The 18,960-nt window shown below is 45.0% G+C and overlaps 1 protein-coding gene across 2 annotated transcripts in view; it reads left to right on the forward strand.

The window, feature by feature from the left end:
* Positions 1 to 3,936: 3,936 nt before the first annotated feature.
* NDUFAF1 (NADH:ubiquinone oxidoreductase complex assembly factor 1) overlaps positions 3,937 to 18,960 on the forward strand; it is a 50,049-nt gene continuing 35,025 nt past the window's right edge. Inside the window, exons 1-2 of one of the 2 annotated variants that reach the window (XM_085627116.1) lie at positions 3,937 to 4,064; positions 11,145 to 11,765. In XM_085627116.1, the coding sequence (XP_085483242.1) occupies positions 11,253 to 11,765 (513 nt within the window). In that variant the 5' untranslated portion in view covers positions 3,937 to 4,064; positions 11,145 to 11,252. Of the gene's footprint in view, positions 4,065 to 4,302; positions 5,075 to 11,144; positions 11,766 to 18,960 lie in introns of those variants that run through there. The other variant, XM_085627117.1, reaches the window with a different exon arrangement.

Genomic DNA, 18,960 nt, shown 5'->3' on the forward strand with positions numbered 1-18,960 from the left:
ATATGTGCGGCTATGCCTTTCAGTGCTGTAGTCAACCCCCTCCGGCTGAAGGCCTGCAGAAAGCCAGGAGAAGGAAATGCGCCTCAATTCAACAATCAGGTAGTTCGTTATGCAGAAATAATGCAATGCGTTATACGCTCCAGCACCGAGCGCCTTAGGTGGTCTCTCCACCACTCGTGCTGACTCGCAGTCAGCCTCTGTCAACAGTTGCCCCCACATGGGTATGGTGTAAACAAAAAGTGCAGCTCTGCTCTCCGGCCCCAGTACTGCCACTCCTTTGGCAAGTACGGGCCGCGATACAAGCCGAAGCAGAGGCTCGCACTGCAGGAATGGGAGAGGCCGAGAGCGTCTCCCTCTGAGCCCGCACCCCGCCCCAGGCTTCGACACACGTTACCTGGGGGGTGCGACCTCGCTCTCCTCTCCTCTTCCAGCGACTTGGGCCTCCGATGCAATCTTTGTGAATTCTGGGCAGTGGAACTCGGGCCCTCCCTCGACGAGGTTGGTTCGAAGTCCCACTCTGGCAATGGCGGGCTCGGGCCGGTGGCTCGGCTCTTCTGGGGCTGCCGGTCCTGGCCGCTGATGTTACGAAGATCTCAGGCTGCCACAGGGCACACGCATACAGCGTCGCTGAGACTCACTTGAATTCCGGGTGCATGATGACAAGGCAATCCTCATGAAGGTCTCAGGCTGCACAAAGCACACACACACAGCGTCGCTGTTACACGCTTGGACTCCAGGTGTGCACGATAACAGGACAATCCTCATGAAGGTCTCTGGCTGCACAAAGCACACACACACAGCATCGCTGAGACTCACTTGGACTCCGGTGCACACGATCACAGGACAATCCTCACGAAGGGCTCAGGCTGCAAAAAGCACACACACAGCGTCGCTGAGACTCGCTTGGACTCCAGGTGCCCACGATCACAGGGCACTTCTTACGAGGGCCTCTGGCTGCAAAAAGCACACGCACACAGCGTTGCTGAGACTCTCCTGGAAACTTTTATGTTCCTGAGTTTCCGCAACAGGGAGCCAGCTCACCTGGGGCCCTTGGGGATAAGTTACTTCCGGACACAGCACACAGCAAAGTCCTTTCAAGCAGGGGGACACAGCACACAGCAAAGTCCCTTTAGCCTTTCCTTGGTTAAAACAGCAAACTGCAGGCCAGCCCCAGAACACACAGCAAGAGTCAGCCCTTTCCTTTAGTCCCTTCAGTTGTTTCTTTCTTGGCAAAGGTTGCTCTTGACTACGACATTGCTTCAGTCTTATTCAATCTTGATCAATCCATTTCTCCAAAGTTCAGGGGCTTCAGCTCTCATAATTATACCCCTAAATGTCTTTGAAGTCTTTGTGTTCAGGGGTGCTCTGACCCCTGTTCAAACCAGTTCTGGATGCCTCCCTGCCAATGACACCTTTTTCCTTTGATAAGTGGGGGTCTGGATTCTCAATCACTCAGCAGGAGATGGTACCATTGTTTTATGGCTACAACCCAGACCTCTTCACCTCTAGGGGCTACTCCTCCCCCTACACTCCAGATGCAGGTCAGCCTGTTGCCATCTCACCTCCTCCCCTGGGTCAAGACATTCCCCAGATCCTATTACTTTCAAATCCAGACAGTCAATCCACGACCAGGCAGAGACACACAGAAATGTTAGAGCACAAAAACCCAGCCACTTCTAAACGAGTGGCTTCTAAACACATAATGCAAAAACCACCTTCATAAAAAGATGTGTTATTCCATTGTGAGTTCAGGCACACTAAACTTCACCTCTCCATCTTAAGCCTTTGGGAAGATAGGCTGGAAAACATATTGCACAGCCTTCCCATTCTATCCTATGGGCAAGATGGTCTTTCCACAGTGAAAAACGAAAGGGAGATTATTTCACTGTCAGGACATGGTACACATCTTAGTACATGTCCTACCTTTCACATGCACTGCACCCTGTCCAGGGGGTATCTTGAACCTTCCATAGAGGTGTCTGATGTGCATAGAAAGGGAAGGGTAAGGTCTGGCAAGTGGGTGCACTTGTCAGAACAACACAGCAGTTTAACAAACTGCGCGCATGCAATGCAGTGGCAGGCCCGAGTTCCCTTTTTAAGGCTACTTGTGTGGGTGGCACAATTAGTGCTGCAGGCCCACTAGCAGCATTTGCATTACCAGCCCTGGCACACATAGTGCACTTTACTAGAGACTTTACTAGTAAGGCAAACATACCAATCATGGACAACCAATTACCATTACACTTTACACAGGGAGCACTTGCAGTGGCAAAGTGTTCAAAGCATCTAAGTTGGCAAAACAAAATCCATCACAACATCAAAAATAGAGGAGGTAGAGACAAAAAGTCAAGGGTAATCATGCCAAGAAATGCTAGGTCTAACAGCAATGTCATTTACAATGCCAATAGCTCACACTTGCGTAAATGTGAGACCTATTGCATTTCATTTTTCCCCTGTTAGGTCTCACCTCAAGGCAGTGCAATCACTTGCTATTTCAAGATCTATTGTTAGCCTACAGTGGGCTTAGAGCCCACCTACTGTATACCATTGGTAGGCTTCAATGTTACTCTCATTTGCTTGTTTTTTATTTGTTAGTTTGTGTAGAATTTCCATTTTCTTCTAGTGCTTGTCCCTTCCCTGGATCATAGACGCATTACTTCTGTCCTTACACTGCTCGCTTTTCAAGCACTACATTTTTCTTTTTAAGTATTCCACAAGCGTGAGTTTTGCAGCTGACTCCTTCATTAATTCTCTCCATGCCATCCACATCTCTCTATGTTCCTCTCTTTCTTTCCCCTGTGTGCTTCTCCCACATCCATCCACGTTGCTTTCTTACCTTTGTGCTTCTCCTTGCCAATTTCATGGTTAGCTCCCTGCGCTTAACTTTGCTTTCTCTCATTTCCTTTCCCCCACCCTTCCCTTCCATGTTGCATCCATCCCCTCCCCCATGGTGCTTCTGTCACATTGTCCCCCATGTTTCTTCCACTCCCCCATAACCTGTCCTACATGCCCCTGTTGCCTCTCTCCATGTTGCTTCCCCAACCTGCTTTAAAATAAGTCTAATTCACACATTATTTCTTTATAGTTACGTATCCAACTCAGGTGAGTAACTAAAACAGAAAAAATTGCAGCAGTGTCATTTTGTAGGTGAGCGCAACATGGCGCATGCCTGGTGCATGCACCTCCAAACCCACGAGGGCGGCTCATCTAAGTTTAAAAAGAAAATCTTTTACCCATGCTGCACAGCATGGGGATACTGTACAGCATTCATAAAAAACATTTACAAAGTCATTATGTCCCATTGGTTTTACATATACTTGTTCTTCCTCCCACTGCAGCATGCAGTTTGGTGCAGTGGATCAACCCCCTTCAACCATTGGCTAACTTCTGTGTGAGGGACAGCAGCAAGTAGTTCTCGTCAGCGCCAGGGACCACAATGGAAATTATTTCTTATAAGAACGAAAAATATTTAGCATTTAGGCAATTTCTTTTTAGATTAACAAGAGCCTGGCAGCTTCCCCAACCAATACAGTTTTGGAAGAACTATGACAAAACAAGCATTGATAAAGCCAAAAGACAAGCAGCTAATACCAACACTACTGACTTTGCCAATACTTGTGTGAATTTCTTTCATTACATGATTTCAGTACAAAGCTATAACGGGTCAGACCTAGAAAGAATATTGTTTTGCCAAATGCCTTGCTTGTTTTGTGCAGGAAAGTCTATTTAATATGCTATTCATTTGTATTTGTAGAGAAAAGGCAACACTATCTCTCCTGCAATGCTCGAATAAGTTGCAGTGCCGACAAAGCTCAATTGGTGTCAATTAGCTTCCTGTCCCTTCCAAGATGGATACCAATGTTTACCAAACACACGTTATAGTCCCTTTTCTATTACCATGACATTGACCGTATTCTAAAGCGCCACCTTGAGTCCCCTTTCTATCACCGTTAAAGTACCAAACTACTGTCAGGTTTGAGGCTGACGGTGAAGGGCTTTTATTCACCTGATACCGACTCCCCTGCTGCAAGTAATGCTTAAGTGGATGAAACCGCGCGCTGAAGGTAAAACTTTACATTGAAAAGGATTTGTGGGTGTTCCATCAAGTGCTCCAAATGACACTTCTTCATTTCTTTTAGAGACGTATTTCTCTTTCACGTTGCGAACCTCAGCACGTAAATCCCGCTTGACTAAAATTCAGGTGTAGTGAAAAATACCCCTCATGAAATGGGGCGGCTTAGTTGCAAGGAGGGGCGGGGTGTTGAAATTGACAGGAAAGGGCATCATCTGCATTGGCTCTAAGAGCCAGAGTACGAGCCGTGCCATCAAAAGATGTAAATGGGAGAACACATGTTACGAACTAGTATGATAAAGACTTTAAGATGAAAGAAGAGTTTCGACATTCATCCATGACTATATTAAGAACACGCAGTTGCATCACGGAACTGTGGGGCAGTTATAGAATGTAATATTTTTTTAAAATATGAAATATTCTTCATGGAAGACTCTTAAGCAGCCCCAGCCTCGCACATCTCCAAGAACGACGTCCTGCCTGCATCCATCTCCTGTTTGTTGCTGAGGCTTCCCTGCAACACCTGTGCCTACTGCCAGAAAGTGCTCGAGGGGGCTCCCTCAATTCCTGCTGGATCTCTCGAGTGCTGCGGGCCGGCTCTGACTTACCCTTGCTGGGTTAATTCCACAGACTTTGCAACAAAGCATCCTCTCCAGCAAACCGTTGTTTGAGTTTGCAAAGGCTTGTTGGTGATCTTCCTGCATTCGTCAACCAGCGTGGGACAGCTTGTGAATGGCTCCTGTGCTCCACAGCTGCTGCTTCAAACTCACTGTGCTACAGCAAGATCCTCCAACAAGGGATGGTATTGTGCTCCTGTACCTCCTGGTTACCTCTGGGTGGTTTGGACACAGCCCCCTGTGCTTTAAGGCTCTTCACATCTGGATTTCACACCCGGGTTCCACTGGCCTGGTCCACGAGACGCTGTAGCTGCTGATTCTCTACAATCTTCCATTGGCGTCTACACCACTGGTGTAGGTATCCTGGTTCCCATGGTATCCATCGGTGAGGTGACTCTTCAACCTTCCTTGATCCAAGTGGTTCCTTTGGGTTCCTTTGTGAAGGGTCCTAGAACTGTAAAAATCCATCCTTGACTTGCCCTGTGTTTTCTACGGACGTTTGACCCGGTATAGCCACTCTGCACCCAGACCCTTGGGGTCCCTGGCTACTCACCGTCTGTGGTTCTGCGCTTCCCCTGGGGTCCTACATCCTTGGGTATTAGTCCGATTTTGGTACTTACCTCCCATACCACTATTTTAGTATACGGTTTGGCCCCTCGGTACGGCTCTGTGTTTTTCTTTGCTACTTACCTATGTCTGATGTATTTCTTAGATCCCTAAGATTGTAGGGTAACACACTTTCTTGAAACCACCTTCCACTCCCTCCTCCAGCACTGGCTTGTCTGTTGAACCCTGACATCCGTCCCCATTTAACTTCGCCCACCTTTAAATTTACCCCAGAGGAAAATATCACCCACCCTCTTCTGACATCCACCTTGTCTATGTTCCCTATCATATTATTACCAACCCCAGCGAAGCACTTGCATTGGGACCAGGAATACATTTCTATCAATGCAGCATTCTTTAAGAGACCTATGGCTCATTATTGATTCACCACTCCCTTTCGAAACCAACTGTGCACTAATCTGCCTGAAATATTTCTCTTATTGAATAAAAATCGTCTACAGAAATATTTTTCCAGCCAGAATCATAACCTAGAATAAAGGAACCGATGTTGGGGTCCAGCATTGTGCTCGTTTTTGAACACATGTAACCCTCTGGTTACATTGTGTGCCATGTTATTGTCGCATGTCAAAAAACACATTTTGTTTATAAAAAAAAAAAACTTAAAAAAATCTGAATTGTTTAAAACCATTCAGTAAAGATGAGGCCAGATCACAAAAATGACAGTTACTGAACCTGTAGCCAAATTTGCGTTTTCAAACCTTTATTCCTTCATGTACTCCTCAATGGTTTATGTGCTTCCGGTAAAGCAGTTACAGGTGATGGTCCTAGTTACAAATGAACAGCCAGACAAGTGGAATTATTGTTCTGGGCTCATGGAAGGAAAAACACACCTTACTTTACTGCAACAATGTAGTATTAAATAATGTTTCTATCTCAGAATAGAATACTTTTGATACTGGCAGGTGGTTGCCAAAGTCATACCAAGTTTTGATATAAAATTTTCTTTTAATAAAAAGAAAATGAGGCTGTGTCATTTCTTCGCTGTTAAATTCAGCGTGGTTAACACTTTCTGTCCCACTTAAATGGGGTAGAATGCTGGGATGTGTGCAGTCTTCCTTGACTTATAGAAATCCTCCGCTATTATGTCATTATGATTAGTAGATACATATGTTCTGTGTACAACACGAAGATCGGCCTGGTAGGTGTTATTTACTGTATGTTACAGATTTAGGTTTTTTGGTCCATGTTTTTGAATGAGTTTAAACAGTTGTTCTGGAGTACTAATTTTATTAATGCTTGGTGCATCTATACTTTGTAGTTTAATTACTTATGATAAATATTATATTTTCACTATACATGTGATTTTTCTACATGAAACGATTGTGTCTGTGTTTATAATGGCAAATGTTCATCATCTGTTGCTACATATAGATTGTAAAGTTCTGTTATTGTCTGTGCCCTTGATGTCCGTACAAAACGATCTACAACTGAGTCAAGTTGAACCGTCAATGTTTTCTCTCGAATGCTGGTGTGGATAGACTATCAGATGCCCCTATCACAAAGATTACAGAATAATAGTCCAGTTGATTTTATAGCTCTGTAAATAAGATACCATTGTTAATCCTGTTAAGTTCTGTTGCTTATTAATAATGTTTGATTTAGCCAACTTTAGGAAACTACTAATCAAAGAGCTAGATGCAGGCTACAATCGTATTACTCTGTACACGAGTAAAGACTGCAAAAGTGGAGTTTCAAAGGTAAAGTGTATGGTGGTTGGATGAATTGGTGAACAGCTTAGCAGTAAAGGACGATTTTATATTTATGAGGGGACTTTAAGACTTTGGGCCTGATTTAGATCTTGGCGGACGGGTTACTCTGTCAAAACAGTGATTGGTATCCCATCTGCCGAAATATAAATCCCATTATATCCAATGGGATATATATTTCGGCAGATCGGATATCTGTCACCATTGTGACTGAGTAACCCGTTCACCAAGATCTAAATCAGGCCCTTAGAGGCTCATTACGATGGCGGAACGATCCCCACCACCGGGCCGGCGATGGCAATCGTTCGCCATCACAATAAGATTTACCCACTGCCATATTAGGATGGCGATGGGTATCGCGGCGGACGCAATGTCCGTCCGCTGCTTTTCCGCCTGTGGCAATCGTAACGATTGCCTGGCGGGTGGAGCAGGGCCACTAATTTGGTGACGGTGCCCAGAAGGCACTGTCCGCCATATTAGGATGTGGGAAATGAAAGGCCTTTCCATGGCGGCAATGCTGCCATGGAAAGGCTGGCGGGGATTGGGTCTAGGGGCCCATTGTGGGCCCCCTTGTGTCTGGGGGAGGTGGGGTGCACATGGGGGGGGGGGGGGGACCAATGGTACCCCCCCAACATTTCGCTGCACCAAGTGGCAGGCACCGTGTGGTGCCTGCCATGTGGTGCCGTGAAATGCTATACATGCGTTTGTTTTTTTTTAACATCGCGGCGGGTGCTGTCAGCAGCACCCGCCGCAATGTTAAATTGCATAATGTGACTGCCATGGTGACAGTCGCATCCTAATTCGTGGTGCACGACCACCGCATGTCTGGTGGCCAGTCCAAACACCGCAGAGATGGCGGACGGACTCTGGTCCGCCTGCCATCCTCATGAGCCCCTTAGTTTGAATTGGTTTCCTTGCCTCTGTGTAAAGGTGGCTGCTTTCCCAGAAAGGTGTGCAGTGTTTGCCTGTTAAGGACCTATTTGCGCTTTTGAGATGTTTAATAGTTTTTTGTAAATGCTTTTTTATTACGTTTCTTATTCAAAATGAGGCAAAACAGATACATAAACGATAAAAGGGGTAACAATATTTTTAAATACAACTTGCAGCAAACAACGTTCAGCATACAATTGGAGAGGGTCTGTATGTGGGGAGATGAAGCCCTCTGCGTTGACTGTGTTAGGAGGACACAAAGCAATAAGGGAAAGGAAGGTATAGTTAAATCAATAATAATAAATAAAACTAGAGACTCCATGTCCTAAGTTACAAATGGAGGGGAGTAATAATGATACAGCTTTGTTACCCATACGATTACAGGTTATATAGTAATCCTCATGCCTCTCAGAGGTGGGCGCCTCCCAGAGTTTGGTTATAAGTTCCTCCCATTGCTGAGTAAGTTCATGTTTAATGATGACCGGTAGTGTAGGTATCTTGATTCCCAGACCTATAAGACATTGTGGTAAATGTCAGGTTGTGTTTTCACTACACTGCTCATAAGTCAGTTTTGCATTTTCAGACTTCAAAATGACTCTGACTACTTTGGGAACCTCTTTTGCTGCAAGCCTGTGCTTCCGTCCCGGCTTGTCGAAGGAAATAGGTGTGATCCAAAAGTTGTGAGGATCCAAAGTATGGGACCAAGTAGTGGAGCCAAGTGTGTGCTTCACTCAAGACCGGTTATACTTCCGTCCCGGCTGTATGAGAGAGCTGAGAATTCATAAAATGGCTAAAGGTCCAGAGTAGAGACCCTCCGATAGAGCCAACATGGGCTATTCTGACACAGCAAGTGCGCTGTCTGCCATCAACGATCGCAACGTATAGGACCCATACGGGACGGAAGCACAACCAGCTTAGAGAGTCAGGATACCCTATGGCATTGCCTCATAGCCCTGAAGAAGTCTTGGGGTACTTCCCCAGACGAAACACGTGTTTTCTGGGCAACCGTTCGGCAGTAAAAGAACAACATAATACTCAAGATTGTTCATCTTGTCTTCATTTTTATCGATTATGCAGTGATTGTTGCATTATTAACTCTTGAGATAAGGAGTACTTACTCTGCATTTTAGTCTGACGTGCACAGGCTTGCAGCAATTCTGTGTGACCTCTGGTCTATATTTTAGGGGGTTCAGGGTGGTTCCCCCTCCTCTTAGCACCGTCTCACACACCTCAAATCCTAAAAACACGCACACCCGTTGCAGGCGCCCTCTCCAAATCACATATGGTCAAAACCCTGTCCTTTGCCTACTTTGCGGAACCTATTTTGTTACCAGTTTTGCATACAAATCCGAATGCTAGTTGTTACATTATACTGGCAACAGAAGTATAGGAAAAGGCTCAATATGACTAGTCTATTCATGAACATCTGTCTTGTACAATGTTTTATTTGTAAGCAATCTACTGAAATTCTGGCCCTGGATTAAGTGTCTTCCATCGTGGGTTTTTGCAGGAAAGTGCACAGTAGTATTGTCCCCACAGGGTGGGCACTTAATGGATTCTCTTTAATGTTTCAAACATATGTCATCAATGCCTTTTCACTCTCTAATGTTCTATGGATGTATGATTCTATGTGAATTTATGGTGGCTGCAGAAAGACCTGGATGCCCTGAAGACATTGTCCCCTCTTGGCAGGATTGTAGTTGACAAGAAAGCCCATAAGATGTATTTCTTCATTTTTTAGCTACAAATGCCCCTCTCCTTTTGCAACTTGTACAAATGTTATGGCAATAGACCCTGGTCTAAAAGTTCAAGTATTTTAGTTATCCACTAAATTTGTTGTAGACTTGTGTCTGTGTAATTCTCCTCGCACTATTTTTACAAATTCCCTGAATTCTGCTTTCGTGGGATGGTTTTAGAGGGTGTGGGGTCGGTTCAATCTCCATGTTCATTATAAACTAACCTCCTGTCTGAGGCAAAATCTTTCCTTACCAACATCTTCTCTATTCTGAGAACACCACAGATTCTACAAGTGATAGGAGCTCAAATCCTTGGGACCCTTACAGGTGAGTAGTCGCGCTTTACAAGCCACTTGATTAATTAATGAATACAACTTGCTATATGTTTCATTCAATCCTCAATCTCTGAGGTCAATGCTTCTTAATTAGCAAACATTTGTGAAAACCATTCTGATTAGTAGATATCATGTATTTCACCAAAGCATTCTGTCTTAATTTATAATTCACACCAAAACCCACTCTTTCAAAATACATCAAGATAATTGCTCGTATACGCTTGGGTCCAGATCCCCCTACTGGCCTATCTTATGTTTATGAGTTGGTGTTCCCAGTTTTCGGAATTATTGCTCACAGTATCATCTTTCAGCTATATGGTAAAACTTATGTTGTCAAACTCAGTTTGTGGCCAAACTCTGTCACACAATAGCACACATCAGTGACTTGAGAACAATGTTAGAACAGTGGTCCTAATTAGCTCCTCTGTCAGATTACCACACTTTCTGTTCTTGGCTATCTACTGCTGGGATGCAAACTGTCTAGTCACACATGCATTTAAGCCATAATGATTTCTCTGTGATTTTTGATGCAGTTGTACTAAGCAGTGCCTTTGTTCCCGTTTTTGGTCATTGTTCTTATTTTCCCTCATGGTTACCCCCCCCTCCAAATTAGATCACTTGGCTTCCTTAAATATGTTACCCTCTCGTGTGTCGGTTCCACCTTAGCCTCTCTTCGCCTAATGGCAATAGCAAAGCCATCTCTTTAAACCCAAAACTGACTGCTTCCTCTCGCTACTGCGTTGTTGTGCTGTTAGGTTTCTATTATTAATTTGTTGTGATATTGTTCATTACTTGTTAATCCATCACCTGCTTTTTTTGCTAAATCTCTATATTGCTGAAAATGGGCATTGATTGCTTCAGGTTTTCTGTCTCTTTCCCAAATATCTTACTTCACACTTGATTAATGTGTAGTTTACATCTTTTCTTTGTGGTTGTTGCAATGCCATTTCCTTTATTTGTACCAATTACTATCTTGTGCTACCCGTCCTGTCATGATTATAAAAGTTTATGACTTTTAAGTGGCCAAAAACTTTAGTCAGGAAGACTATGTACTAATGCATGCACACAGTTCGTAATATTTTTTTTAATGTTTCTCTTTCATTTTTATTTTTTTATTTTAGAGCTATGCACGAAAAGAAAACTAGAAACTAACTGCGGTGTTGCTTCGCTGTCTCTGACCCCAGAACGTTTCTCTTACTGCTGAATATTAACGCATATTGGTACTCAACATGGCCTTGGTGCACAAATATCTTAATAGGCCCTGTATGTTTTACAGACTCCAGGGCTGGAAACCCCTTTGTTCTTTACTCGGATATACATCAACCAACAGTACAGTAAGATTGTATCATAACAACTACCGGAGGCCTGGGGTTCCCCCTGATAACACGCCACCTTGGAAAAAGATCAACTTTGACTTCAAAAAGGGTGTAGAAGGGGTGAAGAAACATTTTGGACTTTTAAAGCAAGAGATTATAGATCATGTGACTGGACCAGAGGGCAGGCCCTTGGAAGAATACTTGCTAGAGCAAACTAAAGTCTTATGGGAGTTTCGCAGCCAGCAGGATCTGGATAAATGGATTGTCTCCTCCGACCAGGAAGTTGGAGGAAAAAGTGAGGCATACCTGACATTAGGTAGAAATAACCAGACTGCCCTGCTGTATGGTACACTCAACACAGAAGTCCCTCGGGATGGAGAAACCAGATACAGTGGCTATTGTTCCATGCGTTCCAAACTACCACAGGTAGGCAAAATTACAACCCTTATGAATTTGAACCGAGGACAATCATGGCAAATCTTGAGAGCAAAATGCAGTTTTAATATTTGGGTTTAGAGTTTCTAATTTCACCCCTAGTCTGTGCCATTGCATCAATTTGTAACTTCCAAAAGGAAATGGACATATATTTCCATAGTGGTTACCATAATCTTTTCTCAGTTTTTGTCATAATTTTGTAATTCTTGCGCAAATCTTTAGCATGTGCAAGTTTACTCTATTGTATAATATTGCTATTTGTCAAACACAAAGTCACACTGAGCATAATTATGTTACCAGACACCACAGCCTCCTACCCATTTATCTATGTATGTAAACTGTATTTCTATAGCACAGACCTAGTCAAAAGGCAGCAGAGCACTGTACAAGGTCAAAGACAAGATTAGAGTTAATGAGTTTTAAGAGAGGAAGAGGAGTTGAGTATGGTGAATGCATTGCCATGTAGTGTTCTCTCAAGAGCCAATATATATATATTCTTTCCTAAATGGGGGGTAGCATTGGTGTGGTCCTGATGGATATGGGATATTATTCCTAGTGGTTGCAAGATGGAAAAGGCTTGTTTTCTTTTTTTCTTTTTTACAGTTCTTAGTCTGTCTTCTGATGTCCTGGCTACGGGTGTGACAAGAACCACCAAAGATTGTGAGCTTGTGTGTAAGATAAGCGAGGCTGCTGATTATAATGGCTATGTAAATAATGCAACTGGTTTTGAAGGTGGTGCTGGCCGGCAAGGGGACCCAGTGGGCCCCCAAGAGGAAAGGGTTGTTATGATCGTATTTCCTCGGGCGCAGGATGAAACATGCTGCAGCGTGTAGGATACCCCTAAAGGGTGCCATTGTGGAGTGCAGGAGGCCATGAAGTAGGGCATTACCACCATTCTGATGCAAGAGTACAAGTGCTTAAATAGCAGTTCTGAAATCTATTTTTAAAGGAGTGCCTCTGAAATCTAAGTACGCTGCATTGGAGGCGTAAATATACAGAGACTAAGGGTGATAATAATATGGTTAGATTGCTCCCATTAGTTGTGGCGGATGCAGTTTCTATGACTCTGTGTCTTGAGTATGGTCCTGCCTGCACAGCTGTGTTCTCAGATCCTCTCTAATTTCACATGATATGGGATGTTAAGGGAAACTGCTCTTTGTTTCTGGAGAAACGTGGGTGCTGCATTTTTTTAATACATATTTGGGCACCCCCTGCCTGATACTCTGCCTGTAGAAAAAGCTAGTATAACACTTAAGAACTTAAACATTAGTTCAGATGTCAAGGTTTATAATATTGCCTTTTGTGGGCTCTGTCAGCTGGGCAGCAGAGCAGATGTGTTCCTTTGAAGCTTAAGCGCAGCTTAAATCCCTGAGGCCCCAGACAAATTAATCTAAGACCACAGCCCCTGCTTGTTTGCTAAGGAAACCAAGAAGGCCCTCTGGCCTCATGAGGTGGGAGCTCTGGGTACATGGTGGCAGGGTGCTGGTGGGTCTTGAGCAGGAATACCAGAAACCAGTTAAGTCTCTGGTTGTCACAGTAAGAGCAAGGAGGCAACCATGCCTATTTGTATCGCTGTCTGGAGCTATGTCATACAGATTTGGAGGCGTGCCGGTGTTAGAGAAGTTGCTAGGAGCTTCTGCACTGTGACTGCCACAGTAAATCGGGGCCACTGATCTTGGGCCTTGGAGGTGCTGGTTGGCATTTTTATTGCACACTAAAATGCCAAACAAAGACACTCAAATTAAGAACAAAAGTGGGACAATATTGTTTTCCTGCTGAGAAGAGTTTCACGCATGATGAGAAATGGTATGGCTGAAAAATGCTTCTACAGACACAGAGAATTACAGATGCTAGATGGCATCTAGGAGCTTCTGCACACTAAGGAAGGTAAAGTGGAGAAAGTGGCCTTCATTGATGCTGCACTTCTGAAATGGATAATCACCTGACAAAGACTGAGGCAATCACACAAGATCTCACAAAAAGATTTTCTTAACTGGAAGTGAAGGCATTTGAGATGGCGAAAAAGCACACAATGAATACCAAGGAGGATTATTACCAGTAGTGCTCAGGCTTGAATAACAAATCGAGAAGCTTGAGGACCCGGCCCGCTTGGCCTATGCTTGACTCCTATGGCTCCCCGTAGAGAGTGAAGATGCAAAGAACCTACCTTCAGTTCCCTAAAGCAGGAGGCCCCAAAGGCAACACAGGTAGGTGACTCATGTTGCTCAGAGCGTACTGGCTGAAGACTGAATGTAAAGGGGGGAAAAGGAGAGTAAGAGTATGGTCATTGTAGAGTTGGTCTCCCCTTTAGAGCAGGAGCTGATTTGGAGATAGGCGGCTGCATGTCAAGAGCTATCTGACGGGAGGAAGTGTCAATCTTCCTGGCTATGGAGCAACAGAATGCAGGTATTTCAACGTATAATAAAAAAAGAGTTCATGAGGATGGACGTGAATGCGGCTCTGCAGCATCCAGCAACACTTAAAATTAGACATGAGAGTTGCCTACACAGCTTCATGTAGGTGGATGCAGCTACAGAATTTTTGGAGACATTTAAGAGACAACATGGGAAGGCTTGAGAGGACCCTACTGGATAGGTGTTTTGCCTACATGCGTGTATTTGAGATGCTTTTATTGTTCCTCTTGGCTGGCATGATTGATTGCTCATTTTCTGATTCACCACAATATAGGGAAAATATTTATGAGACCAATATGGGCTTTATGAGCGCTGTAATCTGCCATGGCTCTTTTTGTTGCTTGAGGTGTTCAGTTGTATGTATGTATCACACAAACGTATCCGAAAAGGAAGCAGAGTGGTGTAAGTAGCTGAAGTTATTCATGATATGTTTCACAGACTTTCTGATATTAAGTGAGTCAGTCACATCTGTCTGGAGAATATTTCACAAGTGTAAGTCGAGTTGTATTTGACCACTTCTAACCCGAATGCTGTACATGGGGAAAATAGCAACGAGTGGTAACAGACATAGTTTGTGCAGAAGGCGCCACCCCAGCCCCACTTTACATTCATTTCTAAGCCATGCTATTTGCTTTTAATTCCTGATGACCACCTCTGCGCATTTAAATTCTGCACACCTCAAAGTTTTCTTCATCAAATGGTGCTCTTTTTAATGACTGCTCTTTAAAATGGACTGGAGGCATGTACAAATTGTGATTTATTCCCACACCCAAACAGCCCCTTGGCATTTATTGTCGATTGAGAGACCCTTAGGTTTGCACATAGAACCTATAAGTGTAACTGACATATAAAAGCACTGAAATCTCTGAGACACCTAGTTGTCTAAAGTATGCATCTCATTTCAGCTCTTACAAGCAGTGGCAGGCATGAGAATCCAACAAAACCAAGGTGGCAACTATACATCATCAGAACTGATTTGTCTCATTAACACTTGTGCCACTGTATGTTTGATGTTGTAGATGGACTATAGGACTCAAACCCAAACCAACACACACCAAATTGTAAGCATATGGCAACAAGAAGCGGCTTCACATTGCGGACATCTTCAACACTACAAGACTGTGGGTGCTCCCGAGAATGGCAACTGCTTCCTCTTTCAAACAGGCTGTTAAAACAAGCATTGGAATAGCAATAGGTTTCGCCTTTGGGACCTTATAAGTGTTTAGCCATGCAACAGTTAATGTTGTTGCAGTAAGGATATTGTGCTGCATAACTAAATACTTATAAGGTCCCAAAGGCGAGACCTATTGGCTATGCCAATGCTTGTTAATATTTATAAAGGATGAAGTGTTTTTAATGTTTTTATCTTTTTAACCTTCACAGTTGTACCATCAAATCACTAGTTATGAAATGCCCAGAATAATCCAGGGTAGTGACAGGTAATCTATCCATTGATAGGACGGGCCACAAAGTAGTGCCAGTGGCTGTCGCGCGCCTGTCTTACTGTGTGCACAGGGTAGAGTAACATTCTAGGTGCATGGGAGTCTTTTACCCATCAAAAGGGACAATATCCATTGGAAGAGGGGGCGAGAAAGACTAATCACGCAGAGAGAGCCCCTAACTCATCTTCACGCAGAGAGACGATAAATCACTTATCAAAGGACCCCTAGCGGAAAAAGAGAGAACAGACACGCAGAGCCTAACAGAGGGAGAGAAACACTCATCCACGGCCATAAGATCAAGGATAAGCAGAAACTCACTAAAGTTCACCCCAAGAGAAAAAGAATGCTCACTTCTCTTTCGCCTCAAGAGAAAGGTAGGACAACCGTCCCCACCATGGACGAAAGACCCACTGACCACGGGAAGCCCAGCTCTTAGGCACAAGGGACAGGAAAATCTCTGGGGCACAGCATCCTCTAAGTATCTCATTCGCACACCGGGGTCAAAGCACCAACCAGGGTACCCCACTCACGCGCCCGGGCCTTAAAGTGTCTCCACCCCCATTGTTATCAAACTGGAGACTTTGTGTCTCGTGCTAAACTGTCGTCGCCCTCTGTGGATGTCTGGGGACCCGATTTTGACCGACCAGAGAAGTTTCCCTCTGATGTCGATGTACAAGAAAAACCTATAGAATCTGCCTGAGAAAACAGGGATTGGCAGAGGTAATAACATGGTCTGATGCAAGGAAAACGCAGCGCTGCTATCCCTTTATGGGGGTCTGTTGAGTACCAGAATTCTCCAAAAATGAGTATTCACTTTTTTAACTAAGTGCAGCTGCAGCGGAGGATCACCTCGTCCCGTTTCGCTTTGCATTCTGGCACCTGTAGTTTGGATGTCACCCTTCGTAAGGAGGAAATACCAGCAGCAAAATGCATTGGGACTTGATTGGAACTCCATGTGTGACGGTTCCCTGGGTGTGGGGGCATTTCAATAATTAGGCTGTCACGATGGTTTGTTGATATCTGGGCCTCCTGTAAACCACTGGAATATGAAAAGTGTAGGCAAAACTATCAACTGTGTTTCCAAAGCGCTCTACTGCCATAGCACCCACCTGCCCCCCTCACTCCCCACCCGAGGGTTTGTGGCAAGCCCCACAGAGAAACAAAGTCTGGAAGACAACTCACCGTGGAGAGGGGCTCTGCTCGGCGCTGACAGTCCTGCCTCAGTGACGGACGGTCCCAGCACTCCTCGGTCGTGCGGCCTCCTCGCCAGAATGAGGTTTCTTAAAGGACGGTCCGGGCCCTCTAATGTGGGCGGAGCGATCTCCCCCTCAAGATAAAATGAATGTACGGAAACCCTCACTGGGGCAGCGTGGGGTGCGTCTGGTCAGAGTGCTTCCACCCTATGGCCTCTTCAGTTTTTACACTCCGCACCCCCTCCTAGCTCCACAGGAAGGTGGGGGTTACCTGAAAGTCATTGTGTCCAATCTCCGAAAGGGTCTTCCCTCCCAGCCCCGCGGTGCCTTGATAAGTGTCCGACCCCTGTGGATTAATCTCTCTCTCTGCCCTAAGGCCATTCATTTCATGGCATTGTCCACTTTCAGGTGATCACAACGTTAGCGGCTCTCACTCTACAAAGACTGACTCCAATGGAGCCCAAACAGAAGCCGGGAGTGGGTGGCCCGTGACCCGCCTTTCTCAAGTTGGAAATGACCCTCAAAGTGGCGGTGACACCTCTTCCGCGCGGTGTGATGGGAGGTATTCGAGACAGTTTTGTTCGGATTTCTCCGACTTTTTAGCTGGGCCACCTATATTACAGTTATGAAAGTGTTGGCATCTTTCATCGTCCTCCCCTGACGATATTCATACATATGAAGGGTCCAGGCCTTACTAGCTTCTCCCGCCCAATATATCTCTTTCCACACATCTCACAGCAATTAGGTGTGATATAAGCATGGGTTTCTCACACTGAGTCATTCTCTGACCTGACGCACGGTATGCGTGCCGAATCCTGGGGTTGGGTCAAGGTCGGACTGGCCTTTGGGGCTAACGGACAGTGAGTGCCCGTTGGGGCAGTCTCACAGGATCAGAAATGTGGGCCTGTTTTATGACCACCCGGGCAGGTTTTAACTGTTGATTTTCCTGATATTGCTACGTTGTGTGCAGTAAACACGCATGCACGCAGTTCTCCATATTGTGCAAAATACCCTTTTTCAAGTTTGGAACTTGGCTGCTTTCCAGATGCGGAACACTTGTTTTAAGCTATCTGGTTCGTTAATGGGTGGTGACTTCTATTTTGGTGCTGTGCCGTATTTGTCTCAGTCAGACCCCTGTGCATGGTCACAGCTCCCGCAGGGCGTCTGATTGTTTCTACCCTCTGGTATGAACCCTATTAAGGAGGGCGTGGGATTCGAATTTCATTGCACAGTATCACCTACATCTAAAAGTGAGCTATTTGCACACAGGCCATTTTCTCCTAGAAGCAGGTGGTCCTGGAGGAATCGGAAGTGACGTTGTTAGGATCCGGCCAGAGCGGGTTTTGCATCATCCCCCTAGTGGTGTGTCCCCCTATGAAGAAACGCAGGTGTTATGAAACCTGTTCAAGTGCGAGTGGTTGTGCATTACCTGCCCCCGTTATCTAGATGTTTCGGGTCATGTGCGCAGATGGCTTAATTTTGGATTTCCCTTCGCATCATGATACTTGCAGTTCTGCATATCCCCTTATAAAGTCAGGATTTAAGACTGGGTGCGCTTCTCCGACATTGCATAATGTACGACGAGCTCTCGCTACACCTCTGGGGTCTAGGCTACTGCCTGTACACCCCGAGAGTCAACATATACTTAAGGGAATGCCACTCCTTCCACTTCTGCGGTTTCGTTTGAAACACCAATGTGATTTGGTACTTGAATCGAAAAGGTTTAATGGCAGAGAATCCGGCATCGAGTACACTGTAATTCATAGAAGGCTGCATGGAGACCCAGAACATGGCGTCCATGAAAGTGCTTGATTTGAGTGGGAGATTTTCGGTTGGACCTAGTCCTAGCTTGCACTCTTTTGTTTTTGGGTCGGGGGGGTGGGCGCAGACCTTATTTTCACATCAATAGACTTTGACCCAGAGCAAAAAAGAAAGGCGGAAAGGAGAAGAGTGTGACGGAGAACCAGAGACGAAAGCAGGGATAAATTAGCGGCGGTGAAAGTGAAACCGAACGCGCTGACAGGATGACTAGCGGCGGTGAAAGTGAAACCGAACGCGCTGACACGATAATTAAAAACAAGATGGCGTGGGACTGTCCACAGTCCCACGGACATGCGCATGCTGTTTGCAATGGACA

This window comes from Triturus cristatus, chromosome 9 (genome assembly GCF_964204655.1).
Source record: "Triturus cristatus chromosome 9, aTriCri1.1, whole genome shotgun sequence".
Taxonomy (NCBI): Eukaryota; Metazoa; Chordata; class Amphibia; order Caudata; family Salamandridae; genus Triturus; species Triturus cristatus.